At 40.6% G+C, this 18,581-nt stretch overlaps 1 protein-coding gene across 1 annotated transcript in view; it reads right to left on the minus strand.

Annotated features, from left to right (window-relative positions):
- The window catches only part of STAC (SH3 and cysteine rich domain), a 75,476-nt gene extending 57,890 nt beyond the window's left edge, over positions 1 to 17,586 (minus strand). The window contains exon 1 of the mRNA XM_054193051.1: positions 17,186 to 17,586. Within this exon, the coding sequence (XP_054049026.1) occupies positions 17,186 to 17,302 (117 nt within the window). The 5' untranslated portion in view covers positions 17,303 to 17,586. The remainder of the gene's footprint in view (positions 1 to 17,185) is intronic.
- Between the last annotated feature and the right edge of the window lie 995 nt (positions 17,587 to 18,581).

Here is an 18,581-nt window from a genome sequence, read left to right on the forward strand (position 1 = left end):
ATGTCAGATCCACAAAACTTTAAGGCATTTTAATCAAAAACTAAGTAAAATCCCCTCCTCTTTTATAAATCACTTATTTAGCCAAAACTCTCAAATTTTCTATCTGACAGAATTTTTGCTGTTGTGTTTGTGAACAGTGTATTCCTCTCTTTTCTTTTAATCAAGCGATATTAGAAAGAGTAATCCAGAAAGAAAAGAGTGCGTATTATATTTCTCTTCCTGAGAGATCTAGTCTCTATTAGTATTTCTTCAAACTTCCTAATGAGTTTGATTCAAGTTTAGTTTGGGGAAAATGCATGCAATATCACTCAGCCATGGTTAGTGTGCAGCCTGCTTCTAGCATAGAGGAAAAACAGTGAATCTTTCTCAAATTTGTAGCATTTCAAGCTAACAACTCACAAGATCTTTCAGAAACACTTTACTGTAGGTTTCCAAAGTTTATCATCTGATTCATGAAAATCAGATTAACTGTCCCAAAGTAAGATCTGCTGGGTTCGTTGTGTTGAGCTTAACAACCATCAAATCTTCCTCCTTTGTGAACATGTGCATAAATCAAAACACATTCGAAACCTAACTAAGCAACATTTCAGCCATGTCCAAAGCCTATTGTTTGTTTTATATCAGGGTTGGAAAATGTTTTGTCCCATTGATCTCCTCTCCTGCATCACCTAGCAAAAGAAGAGCTGCTCCTCTTAGGAGCACAGGGAAAGACTACAAATCTCAGATTTATGTCCAGGATTATATTCTCCCTGCCTCTAAACAGCTGTTCCAACATGGGTGGCACCAGCTGCAGGAGAGCTTTTAGAATGGAGGTTATGAAAGGTGGCTGGTGGAATAACCAGCTGCAAACCTCTGTGTGGCTCCTGTCTCTCTTTCATAGTCTGGCAATTGAATTGTCTCCAGTCTTTCCTCCAGAAACCAACAGGAAAGCCCACGAAGAAAGCAAGAGATGGTTAGGAATAGTCCTTCAATTTGTTTAAAATGCCCCTGTACTTTCAGTTTCAAGACAGGTATGTGTTTACAACATCTTGTTTTGTACTTTGGGTTTCACCTCAGGCATCTGGTTGCTAAGCAGCAGGTCATCTCCATACCTTGTCCTCATTAGGATGAGGCACATGTGGTTATCTCTTGCCTCTTGACATAGAAAGAATTTGGACTGTTATCTCTGAGGTCCCTTCTGGGAATCCCCCATTTTGCTGCCCTGTTTGAATATCTCTTTCCATTTCAGCTTCTAAATGGAACAGTGATTTCCCTTTGGTAAATCCTGGTTTAGTTATTTACTAATCTTTGCTGTGGTGGAAGTGGCACAACGAAATCTGGAGATTAAAAAGCTGGATTTCAGAGTAATGTAAATCCAGGCAGCCCTGCTGAGGTGAAGAAAACTACACTGGTATCTACCTGCTGAGAGTCTTCAATAATAACAACAATAGGGCCTGAGTTCTGCTTCTTTTCAGAAGAATGAGAATGAGAATTATTCTTCTCATGAAAAAACTGCAGTGAATGTGATTGTGAATGTAAGATTAATTATCCTTGATTGTATCTCGTGTCTGTCCATCTATGAAGTGTGCATCATTATTTTCCACTATTGATCTTGTGAGAAATTAAAGCTCAGTACAACTCCCTTAGACCTTTAAAAAACCCCCCAGTCTTCTGCTAAAAAATGCTGGTCTACCTATAGCAATAGTTTCCACTAATTTATTTTACTGTTTTACCGATTTGCTATTCCTTTTTTTTTTTTTTTTTTTTTTTTTAAACAGAGCTGTTTTATAATACTTTAAATGGTAGTATGTCTCTGGAAGCAAATATGGAAATACATCTGGCAGGGAGGCTGATACTAACTGAGGGCAAATTAACATCAGCTCCAGATCCCACATACTGTATAATCACATTTGTACTGTCTTAAAGCAAAAAGGAAGACTGAGATCTACTGGGAGCTGTTATAGTTAATATTCTGCCAGTGTTTCCACTCCTACTTCTGGGGTTCCAAACTTATGCTGTTAAAATTGCTTTGCAGTGAAAACACGTAAGTGCTCAGCTCTACAACAAAGTTATTGTCACTGGGCCAAATCCTAAGGACTTTGCTCACTGCTAACTCCTGCTGACTTCAGCGAGCGTGTTTCCTGAGTAAAGGCTTGGAGTTTGGCTGGGTTGTTGATTTTTTTGTTTTGAAACAAAACTTTTTTTTTTTTTTTTTTACTTTTTTTACACTGTGCATTAAAAGCAAAGGCTTTCTGCACGCCGTATGAAAAAACACCTGTCCACATTTGGAATCCTATTATCTGGCTGACTTTATTCAGCGCTTCTCAGTTCCCTTCTCTTTTTTTTTAAACCATCTTTATCAACCTGCTCCTCCACAACCAAATATAGACAAATACAGGGGGACACATATTGCTTCTCGCTTCTTTTCTCTTTCCCAGACACTTGTTTCAAATTCATAGTTTGTATGAATTAATGCTGCCCAAGTAGCTCGCTTAGCTACTGTGCTTTAACTCTGACATGATGTTACCTCATTTTCCGATCAAAGAAAGAACTAGAACCACAATGCCAGAATTTGGGTACTATATGGCCTATTGGCTTTTAAAAAGCCCTCAAATGTAGATATTTTGGCTTATTTGGCCTATTAAGGGGTTTCTGCACTCTATTCTTTGCTGCCTGTTCATAAACAGAGATTCAAATCCAAATTTTACAACTTGTTTCCATCTTTCCATTTCAAACTCTTCTCAGTGGGAAGATGGGGCACGAACTTAAGCCTTACAGAATATTAGCAGTGTTTGTTGGTTGACTTGCAATTTTTGTTTTTCATAGTTCCCTTCACCCTGTTTTTGCAATCCGGTAGCAAATTTGCTGCCTTCCATCTTCTTTTTATCCCTCCTGAAGACTGATGCTGTCCCATCCTGTGAATGCTGCCTCTTGCCAGCCATTCTGGAGGTCAGGGTGTGCGGCCACCCTGGCACTGCCTGTTCTGACACGACAAGTCCATCAGGACCCATATGGTCCTGGTGCCGATCCATGTGGCTTCCCTGGCACCACTCTGGACTGAAGTCCTGGATGTGGGAGAAAAGCTGGCAGCACAGGTCGAACAAAGCTCCTTAATTCCTCTGGACTTCTCCATGCTTCACCTGAGTACCCACCGTGTTTCCAGTTCTAAAGGCCTACAGCAGCTACCAGATACATGATGTGCCAATTAACATTTTTTCCTACCTCAATAACATCTTCCTTGTTGTTCATTCTGCATTCAGTTATCTTACTGTCCACCACGATAGAGATCTGTTTATTTGCAGACCCAGTTCAGATACAGCACATTTTTCATTAAAGCTCTTCTCAAAGTGCAACTTAGGGCGTGCATTCTTCCCTTTCAACACATCTACTCTAGCTGTATTCTCATTTTCAAAAAGTACTTCCAAACCATTTGGGGGAAAATTACGCTCGTAGTACCAGTTTCCAAGGAACCTGTTACTAGTACAGAAAGTTTCCATCTCAATCTGTCTTTTGTCTTCTTGTTATTACATGTTAGTCATGCCCAGAAAAAAATGCATTCAGTGTCCTACGTAAAGAATAGGCCAAGTCTCCACAGGAAAAATCTGTTTAACTTAATGATGATATTGTCATATATGAGACATACGGTTACTTGGCAGTTTATGGAGATGTTTGAAGGCCTAAACACTGCTTCAAGTGTTGACAATGTTAAATACATATATTTGGAGACGTTAATTGGCAAGAATTGTCATGTGTGAGATTTATCATACATCTTTGACTACTTTTGCCTCAGGCTAATCCATTTCTTTTGTATTTTTCCTAAACCTCCAAGCTGCTGAACATCTTTGGCCAGCTATTGTTTCAAGATCAACCTTGCAAAACAAAAACATTTCATTTTATTCTCACCAGCTGCACAACTTTCCTCCTCAAATTACCTCTATCAAAGTTTCAAGATTAAAATGACTGTCTGAACTGCAAAAATGTGTTTTTATACTGAGATAGCTAGCTTCATGTAAAATGCTACATACAGCATACTGCAAACAGAAAGGCAGAGAATTTAAGACTATAACTGTTTCTGAATGTTAAAATAGATTTTTTTAAGTCCCTCAGAATCCTCTAAAGTTAAACTGTTGCTAATGAAAGTCTGCACACAAATATCTAATATTAAAAAAAAAAGAAAAAAGAATCATAGAATCATAGAATCATAGAATTGTTGAGGTTGGAAGGGACCTTTAAGATCATCGAGTCCAACCTTTAGCCTACCCTGACAAGAGCCACTTCTAAACCATGTCCCTAACTGCCCCATCTACCCTTTTTTTAAACACCTCCAGGGATGGTGAATCCACCACCTCCCTGGGCAGCCTATTCCAATGTTTAATAACCCTTTCAGTGAAGAAATGTTTCCTAATATCTAATCTAAACCTCCCCTGACGTAACTTGAACCCGTTTCCCCTCGTCCTATCACTTGTCACCAGGGAGAAGAGGTCAGCCCCCATCTCTCTACAACCTCCTTTCAGGTAGTTGTAGAGGGTGATAAGGTCTCCCCTCAGCCTCCTCTTCTCCAGGCTAAACAACCCCAGCTCCCTCAGTCGTTCTTCATAAGGTTTGTCCTCCAGACCCCTCACCAGCTTTGTAGCCCTTCTCTGGACACGCTCCAACACCTCAATGTCCCTCTTGTAGCGAGGGGCCCAAAACTGAACGCAGTACTCGAGGTGGGGCCTCACCAGTGCCGAGTACAGGGGGATGATCACTTCCCTAGTCTGGCTCACCACACTATTCCTGATACAGGCTAGGATGCTGTTGGCCTTCTTGGCCACCTGGGCACACTGCTGGCACAAAGCTTGTAACACTGTCATGAGGTTGTGCTCACCTAATAAATGAAGACTATCCAAACTTCGTATTTTTGGTGTTGAGAGAGAAAAGAGATGTTGGTATTGACATAAGATAGCAACAGATTTAATAGGAGTTACCTATTTGATAGGAAAGTGAGGGATCTTGAACCAGTAAACACTGTGATGCCTTGTCTGACAAAAATAATAGCAGTGACTTCAAAAGGAGCAGCATATTGCACGGGGTTGCATGAGGGATTCAGGCAGGCAGGAGAGCAGGGAATAGAAGAAGGAAGAGGAAAGGAAAGTCAAGTTAGGACAGAGAGTTTTAAAGAAAATGAATATTAGTCCTGTGTAAGAGGGGGAATTTCCATGAGGTACTTCACTTTATTCTACTGTCAGAGCAGGTACAATTCTTGATATCAGCAGAGTAGTACTGACTTAAGAGTGTGACATATTACAGCAGAAATCAGAGCTACTGACCACTGCTGAATTGAAGAGCAAATGCAGTGGTAACTTCTAAGATTAACATCCATTTTCTCCTGTCAGCTGGCGGTTTTCTTTTTTAATATGCAGTAGTGGCTATGAGTACGACTGTGCTGGAGGGATGGTAACTCATGGAAAGGAGATTTTCTTCTGGAACTCAGCAGCTGGTAGTAAAGACCAAATGACGTTACCTCTATTGCTACTTCAGGAATATTGTATTTATTGCAGCATGTACCCTACAGTGCCAGAAAAAACAGGTTAGTTTTCTCATCTTGTTTCAAAAAGGTCTGACTTTTTTTTTACCAGACTGAGTGACTACTTCTTACGGCCAGCATTGAGTCATAGCTGAGTTCTCCTCAGAGGCAGATCACACTGTTCAGATTTTTGTTTTAAGGCTTGGCTATCATTTTCTGAACCTTTATGAAATGCTTTTAATTTATCTACAATGTAGCAGGATTCAAGTACATCTATTACAGTTGTTGGCATTCATTTTAGCTTTGATAATCTCTAAGGAATCATTTTTCCAGAGCATTTTTCTGCTAAAAAACCCAGTGCTGTCGAAGCACAGATTTGCAGTCCAGGGAAGTCTGTGGGAGCCTAAACTGCTGAGGAGGCAGGAGCTCAAAAGCCCTCCACTGGCAGTGCAGTTGAAAAGGGATCTCCTGAGTTGCATTGGTCTTCAACTACCTACCCTGAAAGGAGGAGACTGAGATGACAGGGGACATTAAGAAGAGGGCTTAATTTCTTCTGCATAAGGAATGTTTTCTATTACCTCATTGCCTAGGTTTTAAGTTTATGTATAAATATATAATGAAAACATGAGGTTACCTCAAGAGATAAATAGGCATCCACAAGCAAGGAACAGACCATGTAATACCAGGCAATGCAAGGAAACTAAAATGCAACTTAGGGCATTTCTTTGTGAATTAAGTAAGCAAGGCTTGGGTATAGGTGAAAGGGAAAGTGCAAACTATAGGGTTTGCTTTTTTCCAAGAATACTTATGGCTTGAGTGCCAGCATCTACACAGTGTTTATAAAAGGTTCCTCCCCCTAAGGGAAGAGCCACCATTCATTTTCTTAACAGGAATCTTTAAACTTGGCTAAGCTTGGAAACCTCTAGGTTTTTCCTGCAAAGACAGAGCTTGCACTGGCTTATTGTGTCAGAGAGCCTGGTCCTGGATTAAAGCATTTGGGTGAGAACAGGAACAGAGAGGAAAGAAAGAGAGAAACATTGAAAGGCGGAGAGCGAGTGGGTGAGCTAGCAAAAAGTTAACTGTTCGTCTGGATCTTTAACGGCCAGGAGGATGAAGTCCATTTGTCATTACGACTAACTACAGGAGATAGATCTAACTGCTGTGAACCTGCGAAAGACTCCTGTGTGCCCATACTTCATGAAACCGGTACATGATTCATCTTGTAGCTACAGTTTAATAGCAGCACTTCACATTTTGAAGTCTGGATAGGCTCACATTTTTCTCTCTTTTTGTCATAGGTGCATAACTTTCCATTACAGGGCTGGCTGGAAAGCAGCAGTTCCACTTAGCAAAAATTTTCAAAGTTTGAATGATTTTATTCCACGTTGACATGAAAAAACAACCGCAGCTTTTCAAAACGTCTTTGAGAGAGCTGTGGACAGAAGAGGGGAAAGTCAGACAGACCAACCTGCCAGGGGAACTGACGGCTGACCAGTTTTTGTAGGCAAGGTTCAAGACCTCACTCTGACAGATTCACAGTGGTGCTCACCCTACTTAAATTCAAGCTTTTAACTCAGCTGTGGCTGCCTACTATGGTCAATGGAAAAAGATTTCCCCTCAGAGAGGCTAATTCAGAGCACATAAGGCAGGCTTTTCCTCTAAATCACCTTTGGTAAAACAATTTCAGTCTGTGTTCCACTTATAACAATAGGGAGACTGAACTACTAACTTAACTGCCTGAAGGTGGTCTCTAATTACAGGTAGGGGTGTACGATTTAACCTAGGATGCATTTTTCTACTCTTTTGACTTGAAATTTCATCTGCAACCAGGGAAATCTTCCTGACAAAAGTTTACACTATCAGGAAAACGGAACACTTCCTCAAAACCAGAACTTTTTCAACTAAAAAAACCCCAACAAAACTGCATTTGACAAGCATGCGTTTCATTGGAATTTTCATTAACAGAAACATTTGGCAAATCATTACAAGTCACCTTATGTTTATTTGTAAACAAAAATCTTTGAAGAGAATGTGTGAACATATGGGAGAAATGAGATGGAGGTACTAATAGGTACAACAAAAACTGAATATACTTGGTCTTTGAGTTGATACTGGTTGATGAGTTAACAGCAGGTGCTATTTAAAAACGCATATGAACCTGAACATCTTAACAACTGGATCCTCAATTTAACTGTAGAAAAGTCAGTGGCACTATTCCAAGTTTACTATGTTGAAGTTTGCCTAGTGTATTTCGTTTACTTGCGAGGACAGAGATGCCCAGTCCAAGGCCATTTCTCACCCTGTGCATGCACAAAGGCAACTGAGGCTGGTTCAGAGTTTTCAGCCTCTCGGTTCAATCCCAAGAAATTTCGGGTTTGCAAATCGCTACCACAGCATTTAAATTGGCAGTGACAACACCGGCAAATCAATAATGAACAGTATGCTTATATATGTGATGTTTGAGGAGGTGACTTGCATGCATTATGCCAGAAATCTGACTCTCGGCCAACAAAAGCTGCTGCCTCCCTTTGCTATGCATAAGTAATTTTTGAAAAAAACAAGTTAAATATTGGGGTAATGGAGATGCAAGTCTGCCTCTAAGATCATATTCAACAGTATTTGCAGTAACAACCTGCTAGGTTGACTTTGCTCTCTAACCTGAGCTGTGCCTCCATAGCCTACATTTCTTTGTCTTACTTTGATGAATAAGCTAAGAAAAAAAAATTCTAAATGTTGATTTTAATAGCTTTGTGAATACCAGTTTATAGTATTTTGCTCCTTTCTGAATTAAACCTAATCATCAGTTACTACAGGTCAGCTGCATTCTGCTTTTCTATTCAGAACACTAGACTGCTAAAATGATCTTTATTAATAAAGTAGTGCATGTGTGGCATTTTAATAAAGCTTTTAAATGGCACTCAGAAATGGAACATATTAAGTCTACAGCAAAGAAAAGCATTCAAGTTGTCACTGTTACTTGCCTAAAGAGCCCTGTCTTCAATTCCATATCGAACTTGCAGTCTCCTGCAGCTGGGAAACACCTCTCTCACACAATTATTAATGCTACGGCATTTTTAAGTTTCACCACTGCAGCCCCTAAACTATAACAATTCCATTTGACAGTGCTTAGCAATCTACTCTCATCAGTTAAAAACGGGTCAGCTAAGAAATGCTGACCTGTCAATAGGAAAACTTCTATAAGTGCCTAGCACATTTATGCAAAAGTACAGACATAAGGCTCATTTTTAAATAAATAAGAAGATATGCAAGTCATTTGTCATATTTAACTGCTGATGTCAAAGACACAAGTTTGCTTTTCAGACATTCAGACATTGTAAATATGTTTTGCAGGGTTCCTGAGTTGTATTCCCTGACAAGGGGCATATATTGTATCAGTTGGTCTGCTGAATCAAGGGAGTTTCCTGGAGCAGAGGCGTATGTCAAAGGAAAACAAGGTCAAATTATTTCAGTCATTCACACACAGATTTCTCATTTTCACAGCTGGTCCTCTTTGCTAATGAACATGCAAAGTTTGCTTATGCTTCAGCTAGAATATAAACATTCACTTGCCTGGAAAAGGCAGTGCTCTTTTAGCACTGAATGACCATTTGCCTGTGCAAACGGAAGTTGTGTAGGGCTAAATACTGTGTTAAGAATATTCAACTCATTCTCACATCTGAACGATTAGTCCTCTGCCTGACAAACATTAGCACAAATTTGTCAAATCTTCCTCCTATCAAGAGTATACAGCAATGGCTCAGGTAGGCAATAGGAGAAATTCTCGTCATACAAGGAATTACAGTTTTCTATTAGATGGTTATGATTTACATTCACTTAAATTAAATAAAGTGTAAGGGAAAAATGCACTTCTAAACCAAGTTTTGGATTTCAAGAGGATAGCCTTTGAAGTCCTATGTCCCCTTGAAGAAATTCCAAGCCTTCAGCACTCTCAGCTCCCTAGAGATATATTTTAGACCACATCACATTTTGGAGTGTGACACAGAAGGACCCAAACTAGTGTGTCCGTCTGAAAGTATGAAGGTCTTAGAAGTGGTCTGGAAAGCAGCACAGCTGGGTAAGCAGGTCACTGCATCGGCTAACGGGTGCTGGCTCTCAGAAAGTACTGAGTGCTGATGAACCCACATGACCACAGGTTGTGGAACAGCCTTTGCTAGCCGTGAGGTATTAGGTTAGAGACATGATTCATTGATAAAGATGACTGATCAGAAAGGGTCAAATACTTGGATGGGCTTGAACGAGTAAGAAGTATAGAATTTCTTCAAAGCAAATCTGTTAATACTACCTGAAATATGACACAAACAAAAAAAAACCAAACCCCAACAACAAATACAAAACAACAAAAAAAAAGAAAAAAAAAAGAAAAGATTCTGTGATGAGTGCTTTTGGCAAACTGCATGAAAATAGTTACCTCAAAAAGGAAATACGGAATAAGCAAAGTGTCCACAAAGAATGGTAGGGAGGGGAAGAAAAATAGGAAAAAGAGAAAAAAGAAATGGTATGCAAATAAAACTTGAGTTTTCAAGCAGAGTTCCTTAGGCCTAAGCATGTTGTCAAGAAAAGCTGAGTGAGTCCTTGCAAAAGGTACTTAAGGAAATGTCAATGGATTGATTCAGGCTAGGGAAAGCTAAAGAAGAAACAGGCTGTGGTACAGTAAGGATGAGATAAAAGGCTGTCTCAGAATTTAAAAAAACACTTCATCTTACTTTCTTCCCAGAACAATGATCCTGGAGCAAAATAATAGGAATAATAGAAACGAGGTTGCAGAAATGGATGGATGGCATGACATTAAAAAGGCAGTTCAACGTGCCTGCTGAGGTGAAAGGGAAAAAAGAAACCATTTAATCTCCATTACAAAATTTACTTTGGAATTCAAGGAACAAGTTTTCTTAACAAGCTTTATCAAGCCAGAAACGATACAAAGTAAAATAGAAGTCTGTTTCAAGAAGCGGGAAAAGTGATCCCAACAAATACAGATTTGTAGATCTGACCTCCATAGTGCTTGACAAAAACTGGAAAAAAAAGAAAAGGTCAATCCTCCTAGACCAGTTGTCTTGGATAAGATGAACAATTTTCTAGAGAAAATGTTTTAAGTCAAAGGTAGATTCTGTATATATGGGTTTCATTAAAATTATTGACTATGCAACCAAAAGGGAATTTATTAGATTGAAAAGAAGGGAAGTAGTGAAGAAATTTAAAGTAAAGTTCAATGGAAGATGGTTACTGTTAAAAGGAGAAGTACTAGGCTGAAAGAAGGTTGTTGGTACAGTTCTTCAAAGAACAACGTTGGCCTAGTTTTAGGGTCATTCTTGCTCTCTGTATTTCTATTACTGAATTTGATGCAAAGATTAGGCATGTCATAAGGCCATTTCCCTCTGACATGAGGTTGGAGGCATTGTCAAAACTGAGGAGGTCTGGGGCTTGAGGGATGGAGTGATGGAAATGTGATGAAGTTCAGATGTGGAAATGTAAGCTTGTGCACCTGATCCAAACCACTTTAGATGAGGAAAGACAAATGTATCCTGGATCCACTGGAAATTACAGAGAAATAGAATGGCGACCTCTAGTTGACCTAAGGGGTGACTAGGGGACACAAACAGTATACAGTAGTGACCTTAACAGACATCAGAAGCATGGTTTCTGGGAAAGTCAGTGAAGCATTAGTGGGACTGTACAAGATCTCATGTAGAATACCATGCACAAGTTCAGTCACCCTTTTTCAAGAAAGAGTATTCAAAACTGAAACAGGTGCACAGGTCTGCTACTAGAAGGAGATGAAGAATGGAGAGTTTATCTTAACGTCAGCCTGGCTTGTTTAGTCTAGAAAATAAAAGGTTGGGAAGAGATAAAAAGTCTATTCTGACATGATGGAAACCTGCACTAAGAATGGAAAATAGATGTTTAAGCTAAAGCAACATTATCAAAATTACAATGCCACATGAGCTGGCCAGAAATAAACTTAGACTGGAATTAGAGGAGGGTGAGGGGCAGAGGGCATCCCTTAGCCATTAGAGCATCCAGGTGTTGGGAGAGCCTCTTAGAAATAGTGGTAAAACCTGAATTCAACAGGATTACTTCATCAAAAAAAGACAGCATAAGACACTGAGGCGGCAGGACTGCAGTGTCTTCCAGCTTTGAAAACAACTTGTTTTGTTTCAGTGAAAATTTACGCTTTTTAGTAAATCCTTTTTTTTTTACCACACCAGATTTCAGTCAAGTCATCATTAGTTGTTGAAAGGTAATAGACATTTTCTTCATTCTGGCAAGGCAGAAAGTGTGGATAGAAGAGAATGAACGGATCAGATTTCTATTTTGCCTTAGATATCTCAATGCACCTAGGAACTGATATGACATATATATCAAAGCGAAAACAATACCAGAGTGTTTTGATCAGAAAAAGAGTAAGAAAGAGAGGAAAGTCAAAATAAAGGTAAATACAAGAACAAGTCTGCTCAAGAAATTGATAGAATATTACTTTCTTGCTCTTAATGAAATCTTCCTGTACCTAATTTGTTCTAACACTTGATCAAAATAGATAAAAATACTTAAGATCATTTCTTTCACTTAGTCTTACCTTCACAGTATGTACTCACCATTTTATGCAGAGGCATGGAGGTAAGATTAAGAAAGAGAACCGCTTTTTTATTCCCCTTTCACAGGATTTTTAAAAGCTGTTTGGTATTCCTTTGAAGGCTACAGCAGTAGTTTACATACTGGATATTTCTCACTGGTGTGGAAGGTGAAACACTAACTGTACACCATACTCCCTGCCCTTTTAAAATATTAATTCATGAGTAACCATCTATGGAGCCTCATAAAGTATTAACTCTTTAAGTGGGGAAGATCTCTGCTTAACAACATAGCATCAATCCTACATGATTTAAATCCCATGCAATCCTATTAAAATCCAAAGAGTTTCAAGCTGTTTACGTTAGTTCAGTACCTAATATTAACACCTGGTTTTGAAACCTTATGTATGCATTATTGGTCTATCGGACCAGCAGGACAGGGGAAAGTAAGTTCAATCTTCTTGACTGATGTGGGAATATACGTAAATGAAGTCTACATCTTGAACTTCAACGCTTAATCCTTTTTATGGTTTGCTACTTTCCAGCAACTTCCATTTTATGTACTATATGTCAGGTTAAGCTAGTGTTTGAACAATCGCGCTACATCTCCTGAATCGCCATACTTGAATTTGAAGATAACGGTCTGTGTTTCCCTGAATGCTGGCCACTGGACAGTCAGTGTATGGAAGTGTCAGACTGAGGCAGGCTCATTTATTTTGTGGAATATTTGTTTGGAGGTCTAGTTTCTCTTCCCCCCCTCCCCCCCTGCCTTTTTCAGCTATTCAACTTACCTAACTGACCTGAGTGTAAGCAGTTTGTTAGGCCTGTGATTTTGTGATTCAGTGGAAAATTTTGAAGCTATCACACCAAAGATGCATGACTGCAGTACATAACAATTACATCTAGACTTCATAAAAAGTAGATGGAAATGGGCAAAGCCGTGAAAAAAACATTTGGCCTTCACAGATATTCACTGATATCTACAAATAACTAAGTTTTACACAACAGATTACCTGCAATAGCAGAAGCAGAGCTTGATACCCCTTCTGGGGTGTATGAGAGAGCCTGACACATGTTTAACATACTTGAAATGAAACACTAATAGCTTGAAGATCATCAGTGCTGACCAACCCCGCTGATACTAGCTCAAACATTATAGATGCTAAGCCCACCCCCAACTTAAAAATGGTAAGGGAATTTTCTAAGATATACTTTATTGTTTATGAATACCTCCAGCCTATATTCACAATAGAGCAATAATGACTTGACTCACACCTAAAGAAATTAGCAGATGGGCTCTTTCCTCTTCATATAGAAATGTCAGTTAAATATAAGAAGGATAAAGCTAACAGAGTTATGTGCCAACTATGCCAAAACATAAAGAAATATTGCCAGGTGTAGGATTTTTTTCTTCAGACACATGTTCCTTCAAATTTTAGTTTTCTTTACTAAATTCCAAGGTACCCTTACATAAGAGACATCAGAAATATGACCTCAGATTGTTGCTACTAGATTTCTGCTTATATTGCTAAGTTAGTGATTGTACAAGTGTGCAGTGTGTCTTTAATTGCTACCACCAGGAAGAAATTTTCCCTTAGGACTCATTAGCTAATGACTTCCTCCTTCACTGAGTTGTAAATCTACAAAAGCCTTTGGCAAACTGGTCATTTGCCTTCTTGGTAGCCAGATGTGAAGGACCCAAACAGGTGGGAGCCATAACTACAAACATATGAAGGTAACAGAATTAGAAATTACATGTATTTGTATGGTACCTTCATAAAGTTATTCTCCTAGTAAACTTTAAGTACCCACTCAAGTCATACTTAGGTGTGAAGTAAATGTCTTCAAGAGCCATTAAATTAATTTAATAAATTAATTATTAGTTTTGCAACATTCTAAACTGTTCAAGCTCTGGTGTTTTTAGCACAGTAGTAGTATATGTAGTGCTACAGGATGGCCCACTTACAGTGTCTTTCCTACACTTTGGACGCCTATTTGAAGTTACACTAATGAGACAATACACTGGAGGTGCGATGTGTAAAGTACTTGAGGACACATAATTCAAAAGACATATATACTATGCCATAAGGCAAACATGTACTTAGAACATACAAGTGGATTTGCTCTTAGGACCCAGGAAATGTGGTGTATTGAAAGCGTATTTGGATTTCCTCATTCTGAGCAGTTGTACTAAAGTCCAGGTGTTAAGGTGTTCATGATGAGGAGGACATGCACGAGAGTCTAGTCTTTAAGCTTTCCGCATCCAAGTGTGCTCACCTGCAAATATGCTCCTAATCCATAGGAAAAGGCAGTGGGAGGCTTTAGCATTTATCAAAGGGTGAGCTGCTTTCCTGTGACAGGGGTGTGTGACTAACACGAGAGTTATTCTTCCAAATCTCAGCTACTTGGTAGCAGCCTGAAGTTCTGCCTCTCAAACTCATGCTAGTCAGAAACTGCAATATCTCCTCTGTGTCATCTTCTGAGTACAGTCTGAACTGTGCTAGATAAAATTCTTTTTCTGGACTTTGGTACTACAAGTGGCTATGTGCCACAGTTGTCTACAATTACACCGGACCGGAAGCAAGCTTGCTACAGTAGTTCTGCATTAGTTTTTCAAAATTGTTTTTCCCCTGAAATGTTTTCAAATGCACTTTGAAGGTTGTTATTATCCATGTTGTTTCTGTTCCTATATTTGGAGTCATAATGGTGTTTTGCCACAGAAACAAGTCATTGTGGGGTAACTAGATATTGCACAAACTGTTCTGCAGTAACTGCAGCAGACATGAACTTGTTAACCTATGCAACAGAGAGGACCTGAAGAAAGCTGAGCCCTCTGTGAATGACAGGACAGCTCCCTCAGCAAGGGACACCGTCGGATAAAAGCTTGGACATAGTCCCTTGGCACACTCTGGCTTATGCCTTTGTTGAAGTCTTAAGCTTTTGAGGTACAAAAATTCTCTTAGAAAAAAAAAAAAAAAACGACAAAAAACATCTTTGTGAAATCACTGAGAATTTTTCCACCCTGCTGTTTACTAGGACCAAAAAAAAGAAAGCTTATCTCATTACCTCAGCGATCAGAAGGTTCTTTTGCCTCCATCTACTGAAACGACAATACAGCATGCTTTCTGATCATATTTGCAGTTCTAAAATATACGCAGATTACATGTTTACTAAAAATATCTGGCATTAACTGCATAGTCATAGCTTTTGCCTATTCCAGTGTATCACTTCAAACGCTCACAAGACTGGAAAAACTGATGATAGTAACATTTGATTATAAACCAGTTTGTAGTTTATTTGTTCTCTGGCCAGATGTGCCTAATTCCTGTTGTCACCCTTGCAAGTGCATAGATGCACAAACAGCAAGAAGGAACCCTACATGCTGCACTTCACTTTGTCTCAGTTTAAGATTCATGCTTGTCAGGTCGTCTTGGGCACAGCGCTCTGTGACCCAGCCGGAAAGTCCCTCAAGCACCACTGGAATAAAATGCCTGACCATATGAGCGGCACCTTGAGCTCTGTAACAACTTACCCGGGACTGAGGACCACAGCTGGGAGCTCAGAGCCCACCAGGCCCTGTGCACAGCCCAGCACATATGAGGAGATTCTGCTGGCAGTGTGGTGAAGGATCCAGTTACTTTTGGGACCTCACTGGGGGCCTGAGTGTCCCACTGGCCAAATAACAATTCAGCAATTCCAGAGAAGTGGTCTCAGGGGGAGATTTAGGTACGGATCAACTGGCTCCTTTTAGAGCCTGGGGTTAAACCAATAACCCGTTTACTTTTAATTTTCCATTAACCAGGAAGACTGCAGCAGTGTCCCAGTAGTGCTGAATGTGTATAGTGAATAGTGTGAATAGTGTATGCTATTGCTGCTGGGAGAGCTCTTTTCTTTTAAGGAGGCTGTTTTACATAGGGAATACCTTAGCTCTCCTCCTTGGAGTATAGCATCTAATAAAAAAATAAATCCCAAAGCCCACGTCAGAACTCTACCCACACAGACAGATAATTTCGACTCACTCTCCAGAAACCTAGCTATAACTGCGAATAACGTAGCAGTCTTCCTACGTTAGACCCAGGCAGCCACTGCCTTTAGACTTGGGCCACCACAAACCTTCCCTGTCGAGCAGCTGTTTTGCTCATACGGTACCTCCTAAGGCTCGACCCAGCCGTAAGCTCCTAGTGACAAGGACCTCCCTATTTTTACAGGTTTACCACAGCACATAGCGTCACGATGAAGTTCACAGGAAGATCTGTCAGGTGCTATCATGATATCAATCAAAAGTAAGTAATAGAGGATCAGTAAAAGCACATTATCCAGGTAAGCTCCAAAGAACATTCATTATGTAAGGTTACTACTTTTCTCCCTTTATGTCTCTATCTTTAAAGTAACATACTGCCCGGCAGAAAAACTTTTCATACGCAAGTCAATTAAAAATTCAGAGCCATGCCATTTGAGCCGGGAGTTGGTTTTCAGTAACGTAAATCGAACTACATTTAAAAATTAATAAATAAATCAGAGGCTGTGGAAAAAAAAAAATCCTTTTCTGGGTGGTGTACATAAGGATTATTGTGCCAAAACTGTCACTTATATCCTGTTTCAACTGCTGGCTCGTTAAACAGTGAAAGTTCACTGCTGGGTCTGCCAAAGAAGGTGAGGCAGGTGAAACACCCCAAGCCCCCAGGCAAAATTCTCTTCTCTGAACCCGTGAGAAAAATCAATCTTTCCAACCATGAACAAAATCCTTTAAGTGATCTGATGCTTGGTGTGAAAAGAGCTAACAACACCTATTGGCACCAATCCTCTCCCTGAGCCCCACTACTCCCCCAGGTCTTTACTGTAATAAGGAGGATAAAACACAAGCAGAAATCCCCAACCCCAACCATCTCAAAAGGCGGGTGTTTTCCCAGTTCAGGCTCCTGAGCTGCCCAGGTGACAGGGAGAATTCAGAAGTAGGAGTGTCAGAGCAGGCACCGCAGTCAAAGGTGGCTCAGAGCACTCTACTGCTGATCCTGGCACAGAGGCTCCAAATAAAAATCAAAGCAACACATCTCTCTTCAAAACAAAGAAAGAGAAAAAGGAAAAAAAAAAAAAAATCTCATTTTCTGAGTACCTTTGATTCCTGGCTGGTAGTTGATGCTGGAGAGGGGGGCTGCTCTGTGCTCTCCACTTCATTCTCTTTCTCCACACTATCCACGCTGACTTCAGCCGTGCTGCTTGGAGGAATCATTTTACCTCTAAACCACTGCTACTATCAGGAAAAAAGCTACAGACCTTTCTCGCTTTTTTTCATTTAACGTCCTCTTTCTTCTCTGCTCTTCTGGAGCAAATGAACTCCGACCGCTCAGTTTCACTACATTTGCAAGGCTAGAATTCTCTGGATTTTCTTTTTTTCCTTCTCCTCCTCCTCCCCCTCTTTCTTCTCTCCCTCCCTCCTCCCTCCCCTATGCAATTCTGCTGCGAGGGCAGTAAGTTATCGATGGCTCTGTAGGTCAGTTGTGTGCCTGCTTCTGTGTTTTCCCCGATCCTCCTCCCCTCCGCGTGAAGCCCGGAGGTGTGGAGCAGAGTCGTGACCGTCAGCCCCGCGATCAGAGGGGAGTGAGCCGAAGCAGAAAGCCCCAGCCACGCACACACACACGGGGCACTGGAGGGAGGAGTTGTATTTCTAATGCTGTGAATAGCTTCGGAGGAGCATGTGCTGTCATAGTAGTGAAAGAAAGTAATGCGCGCATGCACGCACACACACACACATGCACACAGAGAGGCAGGCAGTGTGTATGAGGTTTGGAAGCATTTTACCTTTTTACAGGCTGGAGAAGGCAGAGTTTGAAGGGCAGCTTTATATTCTTACAAGTCTTTTCCTGAAGAAGGACTCTAGAAACGGAGGAGAAAAATGAGTCTTCCCTTACTTTGTCCCAGAGAAGATTATTCAAAATCCTAGCTACCCAGTGTCTCTAAAGCTCCCACCTTGCCTTACATGCCAAACTTGCTAGTAAGTGACAGGACAGAGTCAGGGGAGAGTCACCTGTGGATCCGCATGTTCTTTGCTCCCCTCCCGGGCAGGGAAGCCCAGCTCTGAGCCATGCACACGCAATCAGGGTCAGCTGGAGCTCCCACTACCGTGCACATCCTATACCTGTAGGTTGTCATAGTGATAACATTCCATCGGGCAGCAACGGAGCAGATGCAGCCATCGGGAAGGGCCGGCTGGCTTCCCCCAGCGCTGTCATTCCCAAGGATGCGGCACCCGAAGTCACACTTGGGGCTGCAGTAGTACTGGCAGAAGGTCAGCACGACTTTGCTGGCTGGCTCAGATTGCTTTATATTGCTCGAGTTTTTGCCTCTGATTTAAATCTGCTGCAAAGGTGCCTGGCAGCTCTCTTCCCCGCTGAATTAAGGTCTGTATTGTGAAAGCCTGAATGGATGCGCTCCCCACCAGATATATGCACCAGCCGCTCCATACAGCTGGTGAAGATGCCTCTTTCATTTAAAGAAAACAGAAAAAAGCA

The sequence above is a fragment of the Rissa tridactyla genome, chromosome 2, assembly GCF_028500815.1.
Source record: "Rissa tridactyla isolate bRisTri1 chromosome 2, bRisTri1.patW.cur.20221130, whole genome shotgun sequence".
Lineage (NCBI taxonomy): Eukaryota > Metazoa > Chordata > Aves > Charadriiformes > Laridae > Rissa > Rissa tridactyla.